General features: G+C 43.6%; 2 gene segments (V, D, J or C); both read right to left on the reverse strand.

Annotated features, from left to right (window-relative positions):
• Positions 1 to 446: 446 nt before the first annotated feature.
• LOC120910356 lies at positions 447 to 5682 on the reverse strand. The segment is given in 3 exon segments: positions 447 to 893; positions 2003 to 2256; positions 5576 to 5682. Coding segments are annotated over 3 exon segments (369 nt in total).
• A 5166-nt stretch (positions 5683 to 10848) lies between these two features.
• On the reverse strand, positions 10849 to 11752 carry LOC120910357. The segment is given in 2 exon segments: positions 10849 to 11302; positions 11693 to 11752. Coding segments are annotated over 2 exon segments (357 nt in total).
• Positions 11753 to 13979: the final 2227 nt, after the last annotated feature.

Consider the following 13979-nt stretch of genomic DNA (forward strand, 5'->3'; position numbering starts at 1 on the left):
GTGGACGTAAACTACGTAAATCCCGATTCACGGACGACTTACGCAAACGACGTAAAAATTTTGAATCTCGCAGCGGCCATACTTTAACATTGTTATTCCACCTAATAGATGGAATAACTTTATGCCTGTAACGCGCTACGGAAACTGCGTAAATCGACTGCGGCGGCCGGGCGTACGTTCGTGAATCGGCGTATAAACTCATTTACATATTCTACGCCGGCCGCAATGGAAGGGCCACCTAGCGGCCATCCAAAATATTGCAACCAAGCCGTCCTATCTTAGATATGTTTAAGCGTATCTCTGTTTGAGCATACGCTTAAACATAGGTCAGCGTAGATTCTGAATTAGGTCGACTTATCTACTGATAGGTCGGCCTAACTCTTACTGAATCTACCTATATGTGACTGAGCGACACATTCTCAAAATGATTCTCAAAAGCTATTCAGTTAAATTATGTGTAATGTTTTTATTAGATTTCACTTTTTTAATGTTGTTTTGCTTATTAGTGTCAGCTCAGTGAGTGTTCCCATTGAGATTCCTGTTGAGGTTAGATCAAAGGCCTTAGGCTGTTTTCAATCACCGTGCAGCACTGGATGCACAGTAATAAACTCCTTCATTCTGGGCCGTCAGTGTCTTGATCTTCAGGTAGGTCCGCTTGTCACTCAGTTTCCCCATTTCATAGACCAACTGATCTGTGTACTTATCATCATAAATGGGATCCTGTCCCTGAATAGCACTGGCAATGAACTTGAGCTCCCTGTTGGCTTCTTGGTAATACCAGTACATGTAGCCATGATCTGTGGTCACCTGAGCGCAGTCCATGTGAACGTCACCGTTGGCGCGGCTTACAATAAGCTGGGGGGTTTGAGAGATGGTCAGTGTCTGAGCCAGGCCTGCACATAAAGAAAATACGTTGTTAGCATCCTATCTTAATATAACTTTTCATACTATAAATTGTAGCTACCCGTATATATCAATAGTTATATATGCCGTTGGGTCAGGCTTCTCGAAACAGCTATTCCAGTTTTGGGTGGATGCAATACAACTTACTCACCCACCATCTTTTTATTCCTCTTTCCAGATATAACCATCTACCAAAGCCATCCACCAAAGCCAATCACTACCCCAGTTAGATTTTTAATTTAACTTTATATTTTGACAAATGCAGCAGATGGTTCTTCAGTCAATGCCTGTAGTGGAAAGATTTTGCCAGCAGTCCCAACTGACTGCCATCCACCAGAACCAAAATAGTTTTAAGATTCCCGCATATGTAATAATATAACTGCATAATCTTCTGAAGATCTTTCAGTCTGATTGGATACAAATTAATTGGATAGCCCCCGTAGAACCTACCGGGGCTATCCAATTAATTTGCATCCAATCAGACTGAAAGATCTTAAGAAGATTATGCAGTTATAAACATTACATCGTTTTGATAAATCTAAAGGAGAATGTGGAAAGACTGTACATTCGGGATTGCAATGTGTATAGTAAATTGATCCTTTATCATATCCTGTAGTTCTCTTTTTTTTGCTTACAAGATGGTATGATGATGTAAAGGAGGATCTTCTGTAGGAGGAACATTGTCACAATGCTGCTTCAGAAACGGAGCTGTCGAGTTTTTGTAGGCACAGGAAGTCACATGACCATCATTGCGCTGTGCCGAATATTAAAAAAAAATATTCTCAGGACTAGCGTCTAATTTACCACACTTGCCAGTGTTAAAATAAAGCTATTTGCATCTTCTTGTCAAACTTTCTTGGCCAAAACAGCTTCTAAAAATATAAAACATCAGTTTTGACCTTCTATATTTTGGTTTATTCTGGGAGGATACTAATGCTTACCTCAGCTAATGATATATCAACGAGAGTAGTGCTATGTGTTCCCATCATTGTGACTGCCAGTCAAGGTTAGATCAAAGCCTCCAGGCTGTTTTCAGTCACTGTGCTTCACCGGAGGCACAGAAGTAGACCCCTTGATTCTGAGTTGTCAGTGACTTCACCTTCAACGTGCTGTGCTTGTCTCCTTTGGTTCTCCCCATTTCATAAAAGTCTTTGTAGTTCCCCTCATAGAAAGGATCATCTTGTCCTCTGATCATATAGGCGATAAGTTTCAGGCCTTGACCTCCTTCTTGATGATACCAGTACATCATGTTGTGATCAGTGGTCACTTGTTGACAGTCCATCAGCGCTTTCTGGTCAGCTCTTTTCACAATGAAAGGAGGATTCTGGGAGATGGTCAGTTGCTGAGCAAAACCTGGAAAAAGATGGAGGAAACAGTACATATCGCATCAACTCTAATGCCTCGTACACACCATTGGTTTTCCCGTCGGGACAACTGCCATGTTTTCTTTTGGCCGGGAAAACCGTCCGTGTGTATGCTTCATAACAGTTTTCCCGACATGAAAACTGCCGTGAAAAAAATGAGAACTTGTCTTATTTTTTCCCGTCGCGAATCGCAGCATTTTTTTCTCACAGTTTCACACTGCAAGAGAGCATACATACGGCCGGTTTTCCCGACCAAAGCTCTCCTGGCAGTTTTCCTGTCTGGAAAACCAGCCGTGTGTACAGGGGTAAAGTGACCGAGCCGGTTCTCGGTTTTCCCGGCGGTTTTTTGACCACCGGGAAAACCGATGGTGTGTACGAGGCATTACAAGATATCTCCTACATGACAATGGACGCACAAATAGGGTCAGTAGTCAGCGGATCTCACCATCTGCTGCACCTACTACGCAGACTTACTCCTTTCATTCCCAAAGAAGACATAGCAGTCGTGGTGGGAGCAATTGTAAACTCCAGACTGGATTATGCAAATGCCCTTTACCTCAGACTCCCAAAGTACCAAATCGCTCGTCTGCAAGTCGTTCAAAATACGGCCGCCAGACTAGTGACTGGGAAAAAAACATGGGAATCAAACTCACCTTCACTGAGAACCCTTCATTGGTTGCCAGTAAAAGACAGAATTGCTTTTAAAGCACTCTGTCTAACCCATAGATGTATCTATGGGAATGCTCCCCATTATCTATATGAAAAAATAAAAGCTCATAATCCCAATCGCGTTTTGCGATCCACCAATCAAAATCTTCTTCAGATACCGAAAGCCAACTACAAATCCAAAGGAGAAAGGAGATTCGCGGTCCAGGGTCCCAGACTATGGAACGCTTTACCAACCAGCATTCGGTTGGAGGAGAACCACTTGGCGTTCAGGAGAAAGATCAAAACGCATCTCTTTTGATACCAAAGGAGACAAGAACAACAAGCGCCCAGAGGCGATTAAGTTCGCATGTGCCGCGCTATATAAGTTTTCATTCATTCATCTCTGTAATCTTTAATCAGGTCAACTTTGACAACTATTCATCAGTATGATGTGATCTTCAGAGAGAAGAGTCGGAAGGATCCTTTTTCTTGGGCCCTCATGGTAAGATTTTCCCCTGGCTTGTGTGTAAAGTGTTCAATTTCTTGTGCAATTCATACAAGTACAAAGTTCAGACAACTTATCGTTATAGTTTGTTGTTTCTGTGAATGTTCTCCTTCATTACGGTCATGGTATAGCTAGTATTAGTTGGTTGCATACAATTGGGCTTGTTCTATAATGCTGAAGATATTTAATTATTCCTATAAGTAGCTTCTTCAGTTCTAACTTGGACGGGCTGTAAAACATCTCCAACATTGCAGAACAAGTCCAATGGAGTGTGAATAATTACTCCTAGCAATAGATTGGCGTGGTATTTTCCTAAACATTAAACTTGCTCTGTAGTTAGAGAAAATCGGGTTTATCCGTCATATAAAAAAAAAAGTAATGCAGTACACTGTACAACATGTAGTCAGTAGCCAAATTAGCTCTCGAGGTTCATACAGTAAAACCTTGGTTTGCAAGCATAATTCATTCCAGAGCACTTGTATATCAAAGCATTTTTTACAGGGTATAAAAGAGAAGAGAGGCACCTCTAAGTGTAGCAATAAGTTGCTAAATGTTTTACCTTCATTAAATGTAACCATATTGCTACACTTAGAGGCTCCACTCTTCTTTTTCATACTCAGTTCTGACATGACGCTACTCTTATATCAAGACATCGCTTGTATATCAAGGCAAAATTTATTGAAACATTTTGCCTGTCTTGCAAAATGCTCTCAAACCAAGTTACTCTCAAACCAAGGTTTTACTGTACTTTAGCATTTTTTTAGGATTCTAGTGCTAATCAATTGGAACACAAATATTTTCTATGTGGATACAACCTTAACTGCTTGCCGACCAGCCGCCGCAGTTATACGGCGGCAGGTCGGCTCTGCTGGGTGAGAGAACGTAGCTATACGTCACCTCGCCCAGCAGCCAATAGGGGCACACGCACGCCCCCAGAGGCACGCACGCACGACCCCCACTCACCTCCGACTCCCGTGCCCGGCGGGCGTGATCGCCGCCGGGCACCCACGATCGCTCGTTACAGAGCAGGGACCGGGAGCTGTGTGTGTAAACACACAGCTCCCGGTCCTGTCAGGGGGGAAAAGCCTGACCGTCTGTTCATACAATGTATGAACAGCGATCAGTCATTTCCCCTAGTGAGTCCACCCCCCCTACAGTTAGAACACACCCAGGGAACATACTTAACTCCTTCCCCGCCCCCTAGTGTTAACCCTTTCCCTGACAGTGGCATTTTTATAGTAATCCAATGCATTTTTTCCAATGATCGCCGCCATTACTAGTAAAAAAAAATATTAATAAAAATGCCATAAAACTATGCCCTATTTTTTAAACGCTATAACTTTTGCGCAAACCAATCAATAAACGCTTATTGCGATTTTTTTTTACAAAAAATATGTAGAAGAATACGTATCGGCCTAAACTGAGGAAAACATTTTTTTTATATATATTTTTGGGGGATATTTATTATAGCAAAATGTAAAAAATATTTTTTTTTTTTTCAAAATTGTCGCTCTATTTTTGTTTATAGCGCAAAAACTAAAAACCGCAGAGGTGATCAAATACCACCAAAAGAAAGCTATATTTGTGGGAAAAAAAGGACGCCAATTTTGTTTGGGAGCCACGCCGCACGACCGCGCAATTGTCAGTTAAAGCGACGCAGTGCCGAATCGCAAAAAGTGCTCTGGTCTTTGACCAGCAATATGGTCCGGGGGTTAAGTGGTTAACTTACGCTTATTCCAGGGTTCCATGGATCCTCTCTCTGCCTTGCCCCTCCTTTGACTATTTGAGATACAGATATTTTCTATCTGACCCCATGGAGCTTACACTCTAATGTTCTCTCTACAGTCAGTCTAGAGGTGGTTTCGTTGGAAGCCAGTTAACCTGACTCTGTGTATGTGAATACTACACAAAATCAGTCAACATACTACTCAAGAGGGCCTTGTTTGGAATTTAAGCCACAGCCCAGTGCTGCAAAGCAAACATGCAAATCAGATAGACACAGAGCTACAATCAATGGTTCTGACTTTTCTAGTGCCTATATCCATATCTTTCCAACCAAAATAGGAGAATACTGACTGCAGGTCTGCAAACTTCAACACTACATAATGGTATCATTAGGCAAGTGTACTTACATAGTCCAGGATTGAATACTTACATGATGTAAACATACAGCAGATAGAGAAGCTCAGTATAAGGTGCATGGTGACAGTGCTGATGCTTGTGGAATTAGGAAGAAGTAATACATAGTGCATACTTACCCTGTTCTACCAGAAATTCCCTACATTCACATCTAATATGCGACTTGCTACCGTATATTACAGTGCTGCCCCCACATGGATTCTTAATGTCAGAGCAGTATGTAATACAGTTTTCTTCTTTTAGATTTGGCTTAAAGGGGTTGTAAAGCTAGTGGGCCGGATTCAGATAGATTTGTCTATCTATCTGCTGGCGTAACGTATCTGCGATACGTTACGCCGCTGTAAATTAGGGCGCAAGTTCTCTATTTAGAAAGGACTTGCGCCCTATGTTACGGCGGCGTAGCGTATGTCGTCCGGCGTAAGCCTGCCTAATTCAAATGTGTTTGATGTGGGCGTGTTTTATTTAAAGCGGTGGTTCCCCCTTAAAAACAACTTTTTTTTTATTCCACTGCCCCCCCACATTCCATCACGATTAAGGCACATATTTTTTTTTTCCTGCTGTACATACCTTACTACAGCATATTCACCCGTGCATCCGGGTTGCGAGTCCCGCGGGAGTGGGCGTTCCTCACATGTTGTTGATTGACGTTTTGCCCAAAAACGAGCTCTCCCCCCGTCGCGTAAGCCGCGTCACGGTTGGCGAAAGGAGCCGAACGGCGAGTCGGCGCTATACTGCGCATGCGCATCGCCGTTCGGCTCCTTTCGCCAATCGTGACGCGGCTTACGCGACGGGGGGAGAGCTCGTTTTTGGGCAAAACGTCAATCAACAGCATGTGAGGAACGCCCACTCCCGCGGGACTCGCAACCCGGATGCACGGGTGAATATGCTGTACTAAGGTATGTACAGCAGGAAAAAAAAAATATGTGCCTTAATCGTGATGGAATGTGGGGGGGCAGTGGAATAAAAAAAAGTTGTTTTTAAGGGGGAACCACCGCTTTAAATTCACTTTGACCCACGTATTTGACGTATTTTACGAACGGCGCATGCGCTGTTCGTGAAAAAATCCCAGTGCGCATGCTCGAAATTACGCCGCAAAGCCTCATTGGTTTCAACGTGAACGTAACTTATGCAAAGCCCTATTCGCAAATGACTTACGCAAACGACGTAAAATTTTCAAAAATCGGCGCGGGAACGACGTCCATACTTAACATTAGCTACGCCTCATATAGCAGGGGTAACTTTATGCCGGAAAAAGCCTAACGTAAACGACGTAAAAAAATGCGCCGGCCGGACGTACGTTTCTGAATCGGCGTAAATACCTAATTAGCATATTCCTCGCGTAACTATACGGAAGCGCCACCTAGCGGCCAGCGTAAATATGCAGCCTAAGATACGACGGTGTAAGACACTTACACCGCTCGGATCTTAGGGAAATCTATGCGTAACTGATTCTCTGAATCAGTCGCATAGATACGACGGCCCGCACTCAGAGATACGACGGCGTATCCGGAGATACGGCGTTGTATCTCGTTTCTGAATCCGGCCCAGTGTTTTTAACATTGCACTGACAGTCGCTTCAGATTGCAAGAGCAGAGCGAATTGAATGTGGTGCAGGAGACCGCTGTGCAAATACGGTGTGACAAAAAGTATCGCAATGACCGCCATTTTATTCTCTAGGGTGTTAGAAAAAAAAAATATAATGTTTGGGGGTTCTAAGTAAGGCTCCATGCACACTGGACGCTAACAAAAGTTATAAAAACCTCAGTAGCTTTGCAGGGAGTCTTTTCAAAGTTTTTTAAACGTTTTTGCAGTAGCTTGTATTAGCGTTTTTTAGAGTTTTTCAGCGTTAGCGTTTTTAGAGATATTTTTTTTCATTTTTTTTCAATGGATCAACAACGCAAAAAAACACTGGCAAGCTGCGTTTCTGAAAATGTTTCTGTCATTTTGACGCCAAAAAATGGCACTTTGAATGCGATTTTCGGGCGTTCAGAAACTCCACTGCTCATTAAAGCTGAAAAACGTCCATGTGTGTGTAGCGCCCTGCTGTCAATGACTGGGGCGCTATTCTAAATTTAGAGGGTGTCTGAGCCAATAGTGGGCTCAGACTTTGTTGAATTCCATTGAAATTAGCCTCTGTTCTAGCTATGGTTGTGCTTGATAGGATTTTCCCCTGTTGCCTGTAGGTGGCGTTACCACCTCAGGCCCATGTTGGAACACAAGCGAACCATGGTGTGTTAAAGGGTCACTAAAGAAAAAATTTTTTTTTGCTGAAATGACTGTTTATTGGGTATAGAGACATAAAAGTTAACTGATTTATTTTAAAAATGATTAAAAATTTAATTTAATCTATCATATAATGTGCCTCTAGTTTCACTTTCGATTTTAAAGGTACATACATGAAGTTCCGGGTGAGAGGTGAGTCGGGAAGACTCACAGAACAAAAACAAACAAATCCAGGGCAGTGTTTTGTTTTTAAAATGAATCTGATTGGTTCTGAGGAGTTTTAGACACACAGTAATGACAGCTTAGACCACCGTGAAAATCTCCCAGTATGATGGTTATAAGGAAACAGACAACCAGGAAGTGTGGAGATCACAGCAGAATTACAGCTACTTCAAAGCAAAAACGAACAATGAGGACATGAAACCAGTACTTCAGTAAGGTAAAGGAAGCTATTTAGCTAAAAAAAATATTCCTTTAGTGACCCTTTAAGTGACCCTTCTCGGCAGCAGCCCAGTGGGAGTGGTGCCCCTCTGTGCATGTCGGGAAGGAATACTTAAGGGGCAGACGCCGTTTTTTGGGGCCCTTCGCCTCGTGGCCCTCCTGGCGCGAGGCATGTGTGTGTGATCTCGACTTTGGGACCACGTTGGCCCGAGGTCGCATTTCCATGGAGTAGGCCCAGCTATGCTGGCTGGGGCCTACGATTCAAGAGGGGATCCCCAGCTGTCCATCCAAGTGGGGGAAGCTGCTTAACGAAGGAAACCGGGGGAGGACCTGCCCTGGAGGAGACCAAGTAAAGCAAGCTGATGTCTCGGGATAGGCCTGGTGACTTTGTTATAAAGGGATCCACTACTTTATTTGTCTTACAGTCCGCCGGATCGGCTTAAATTAAGGTGACCAGAGGACATTCCGATTTCTACAGACTTTCTTCCCCTGACAACGAACTTAGAGGTAACATGCAAAACCCAAATCCAAACCAGCAGCTACATTTGCATGGACACATAGGCTAACATAGAGTGGAGTTTATGGGCTTTGAAAAAAAAAACGCCCAAACGCCAATAAACTGCAGTTTATCAGCTCCAGTGTGCACAGAGCCTTATTTTCTATAAAAAAAAATGTGTTTTTAAGTGTAAACACAGGGCAAGATTCACGTAGATCGGCGCATCTTTGAGCGGGCGTAACGTATCCTATTTACGTTACGCCTCCGCAACTTAGACGGGCAAGTGCAGTATTCTCAAAGCACTTGCTCCGTAAGTTGCGGCGGCGTAGCGTAAATAGGCCGGCGTAAGCCCGCCTAATTCAAATTGTGAAGAGGTGGGCGTGTGGTATGTAAATTAGGCATGACCCAACGTGATTGACGTTTTTCACGAATGGCGCATGCGCCCTCCGTGGACATATCCCAGTGTGCATTGCTCCAAATACGCCGCAAGGACGTATTGGTTTCGACGTGAACGTAAATTACGTCCAGCCCCATTCACGGACGACTTACACAAACGACGTAAAATTTTCACATTTCGTCGCGGGAACGATGGCCATACTTAACATTGGTACGCCGCATGTACGCCTCATATAGCAGGGGTAACTTTACGCCGGGAAAAGCCTAACGTAAACGGCGTATCTGTACTGCGTCGGCCGGGCATACGTTCGTGAATTTGCGTATCTAGCTGATTTACATATTTCGACGTGTAAATCAGCGTACACGCCCCTAGCGGCCAGCGTAAATATGCAGTTAAGATCCAACGGCGTAAGACTTACGCAGGTCGGATCTAATAGAAATCTATGCGTAACTGATTCTAAGAATCAGGCGCATAGATACGACGGCTCTCATTCGGACTTATGACGGCGTACATGGTGCTACGCCGTCGTAAGTCCTTTGAGAATCTGGGCCACAGAGTCTAAAAAAAACAGGGCCGGGGCTTAAGTGGTTAACTTAACCCTCCTGGCGGTATCCCCAAGCGTGACTCAGGGTTGATTTTTTTGGCTAAAATCGGTAACCCCGACGGGGTAGTTGTGCAGAGCCTGCAGCGCGTGCTAGCTTACCTTCTCCTGGATCCAGCGCTGTGTGAGCGAGCGGGACCTCGCTCGATTCACACAGCGTCCTCCTGTGCCGTCGATCTCCGTTCCCTGCGACGTTACGACGCACGGGAGCGGAGATCGGCGCCAAATTCAAAAACGTAAACAAACACAATACATACAGTATACTGTAATCTTATAGATTACAGTACTGTATGTAAAAAAAAAACACCCCCCCCCCCTTGCCCTAGTGGTCTGTCCTGTGTCATGCATGTTCTTTTATATAATAAAAACCTTTCTTTCTGCCTGAAAACTGTAGATTGTCCATAGCAACCAAAAGTGTCCCTTTATGTCAAAAATTATTTTAGATCAGCTAGAAAACAGCGATAATAAATTATAATCTCTTGCAGAATTGTGCGATAGCGATTTGTGGGGAAATTCGTCATAAAAAAAAATAATAATGACAGCGACAATTCTGCAACTGAGCAAATTTCAGTGATTTTGAGTTGATTACATTATTGAATATTTTTTATTATAATTATATTATTTGTTATTATTTATAATTATTTATTATATTATAATTTATAATTTTGTTTTTAAAAAAATGTCATACCCGGGATGCCTATTAAACTCTGGTTTGGTCAGATTTAAGTGAGTTATTCCTAAAAATTACAGGCCTACAGTATAAAACGCCAAATTTCCTTGCAAATAATTGTACCACTTTCAGCATGTTTTTTCTGAAAGAATCATACCGCCAGGGAGGTTAATACACATTAACTTGCATGCAGAAAGCAACACAACAGAACGGCATAGTGGGAAGTGTAATCCATATCAGGAATGTCAAAAATTACTTAGAGAGTGCAAAATCTGGTGCAACTGTATATGGTAGCCAATCAGATTCTAACTTTAGCTTTTTTTAATTAAACTTTGACAAAAAAACCTGGAAGCTGATTGGTTTCTATGCAGAGCTGCACCAGATTCTGCTCTCCCCAGTTTTAGTAAATCAACTTCATTAGCTAAAAAAATTAAATGTCAGAATGATAGTGGCAGTAAGTTTGCAGTTTTCTAACCACACATAGTGAGTTCAGTGCTATGGTTGAATATTGGTGTGATGACTGTATCTCAGCAGTGTGCGCAGTCTATGTTCTCCATGGAGTCGGATGGATGAGGTTAGATCAAAGGCTCCAGGTTGTCTTCAGTCACTGTGCAGCACTGGATGCACAGTAATAAACTCCTTCATTCTGGGCTGTCAGGGACTTGATCTTCAGGTTGGTGCTGTCTCCTTTTCTCTCCACCTCATAGACCGACTTATCTTTGTAGCTGTCATCGTAGAGTGGATCCTGTCCCCGAATAATGTAGGCAATGTATTTCAGCTCACGGCTGGCTCCTTGGTGGTACCAGTACATGTAGTCATGGTTTGTGGTCACTTGCTGGCACTCCATTATAACGTCTACGTTGGCTCTACTTACAATAAGTGGGGGGTTTTGATCAATCGTTGTCTGAGCCAAACCTGTACAGACAAAAGTACATTGTAAAATGTATAAAGTTGTGTTAACTTTAGATGATATGCAATTTTGTGTTTCCTTCAAGAGGGCTCCCAAAAGCTGATATACCAAGATGCCAGAGGGTTGGATCACCCAACATGTTCTTATCTTTTTCATGGACTCCAACAGTGAGATGTCTTCACTGCCATTGCCAGAGAGTCCTGTTCTTCCATATTTTTCAATAATCTTATATGCTGAAGACTACAGTAGAAGGAATGGGACGCCAAGGACGTGAAAGTTATGGGAGGGAGATTTTTGCCTTGAGTGATCCAAGTCACTGGCATCCGTCTAAAACTGTAATATACGTTTTGGGTGGGCCAGTCATTGAAGGTACACGGTGGGCTTCTCTCACTTACAAGATGGGATGGCAAGGCACAGGACAAGCCTCTGCAGAAGAGACATGGTTATGACGCTCAGGGCTTTTTTTCTTAGACAATAGGTGCAGGAACTCCTTTTTCTCCACCCCCATCCACCTCCCAGTACTGCCCCTTTTAGACAATATAGAACCAAGTATCATTTTGTTGTGCTACGTAATTTGTATGGAATTTGGTCATGATATCAAAAAACACAGTAAAATAGATCCCCCTAACAACAATGGACCACCCACAACAAAATCCCCCCTGCAGCATCAACAGATCTCCGCACAGCCAGCATTAATAGACTCCCTGGCTGCTATCAACAATAGACCCCTCTTCCAACAGTAGATCTCTTTCAGCAACAACTGACCCCCCAGCAACATAAGACCCTCCCCAGCCACAATAGACCCCTCCCCCTGCAAAAATAAATCCCCAGCAGTGAGCATTAATACCCTGCAGCACACCCCAGCACCGCTTGCCATTACATACAGTCAGTCCAGGAGGTGACAGAACTGCGTTCCCCCTGAAAAAGGAAGTCACATGGTCACTGTTGCATTATAGCTACACAGAAAACAAAATATGCGTCGGTTTGACTAAGACCCCTTTCACACTGAGGAGTTTTTCAGGCGGTACAGCGCTAAAAATAGCGCTGCTATACCACCTGAAAAACTCCTTCACTGCCTACTCAATGTGAAAGCCAGAGGGCTTTCACACTGAGGCGATGCGCTGGCGGGAGAGAAAAAAATCTCCTGACAGCGGCATCTTTGGAGCGGTGAGAGGAGCGGCATGTATACCGCTCCTTCACCGCTCCTTCCCATTGAAAACAATGGGAAACCACGGCAATACCGCCCGCAATGCGCTTCTATAGAGGCGCATTGTGGGCGGTATTAACCCTTTATCGGCCGCTAGCGGGGGTTAATACCGCACCACTAGCGGCTGATATCCACGGCAATCCCGGCGGTATAGCGCCGCTATTTTTAGCGGCAATATACCGCCACCGCGGCTTCCGCTGTAGTGTGAAAGGGGCCTTACTAAAACTGGAGAGTGCAAAATCTGGTTCAGCTCTGCAAAGGAAACCAATCAGTTTCCAGGTTGTATCGTCAAACCATAATTGAACAAGCTGAATTTAGAAGAAGATTGGCAACCATGCACAGCTGCACCAAGTTTTGCACCCACCAGTTTTAGGCTAGGTTCACACCTAAGCGAATTGAGTGCGGTTTCAACCGCATCCAAATCGCAGGACATTTTAAAATACATTGTTTTCAATGAGGCTGGTTCACATATGTGCGATGCATCCGCACTGCGCATTGCCTCCAAACCGTGTGCGGTTTTTATGTCTTGCGGTGCGGCTCAGGTGCGAATTCAGTCCCATTATCTTCTATGGGTACGCATCTAAATCGCAGGTGTGTTGCGGTTTGAACGGAAGTTTTTTTTTCTCCTCCACCACCTCCCCCTTTTCCTAGTTCCTCCTCTGTCTGTTTCATGCTGCTGAGGTGAGTAGCCATGTCCAAAAAACGGAGCAAAAAAGTCACTGCTAAGGTGAAGGACTGTGTGGATTCCGAGGAGCTTATCCGCCTTGTCAGGGAGAACCCACAAATCTATGACACCCGGCATCCTAAATATAAGGACAATGTATTGAAAAAAACTACCTGGGTTGAAATTACCAAAAGCCTTTTGCCAGAGTGGAGCATGTGCTCATCCCAAGTTCAAGCTGACAAAGGTAAGTTTGTTTTATTTTTTCATTCCCTAACTTCTTAAATTATAATTCTAAGTAGACCCCAATAACTACAGTGCATACCGCCCACAAATCCAGAGCAGGCCTTTATCCAAGCATGCATTCTGTGTGGACATGTAAAGTCTGCTAACCCATACCATGCCACATGTTTTATATCTTGGCATGGTGTTCCTAATGCACCCTGTCCCCGTGTTGCTGGTGGCACGTGACTCATTCCCACACCCTTGGTCATTGTTTGTATGAGTCTGCGTGTGTCTATCACCAAAATATGTAAACTCACTTTACCAAGTATGTTTGCAGATCCTTGGGGGAGTGACTATCTGTATTTGTCATCCTATTATGACGTTATTGGCCATGGTGGTCTTACAAAGACATCATCCTCTGTACAATGACACCCAGCAGAACACACATAACAGTATCACCAAGCCAATTTTTGGTGTTTTTGTCCAATTGCAGGTAGAGAATCACTTCGGAGTCCTTAATATGCTGCCAAAAGATAACTTTAATCTTTTTTTTTCAAGATGCATTCAAATTACACATAGTGACATTTTT

The sequence above is a fragment of the Rana temporaria genome, chromosome 8, assembly GCF_905171775.1.
Source record: "Rana temporaria chromosome 8, aRanTem1.1, whole genome shotgun sequence".
NCBI classification, from domain to species: Eukaryota; Metazoa; Chordata; class Amphibia; order Anura; family Ranidae; genus Rana; species Rana temporaria.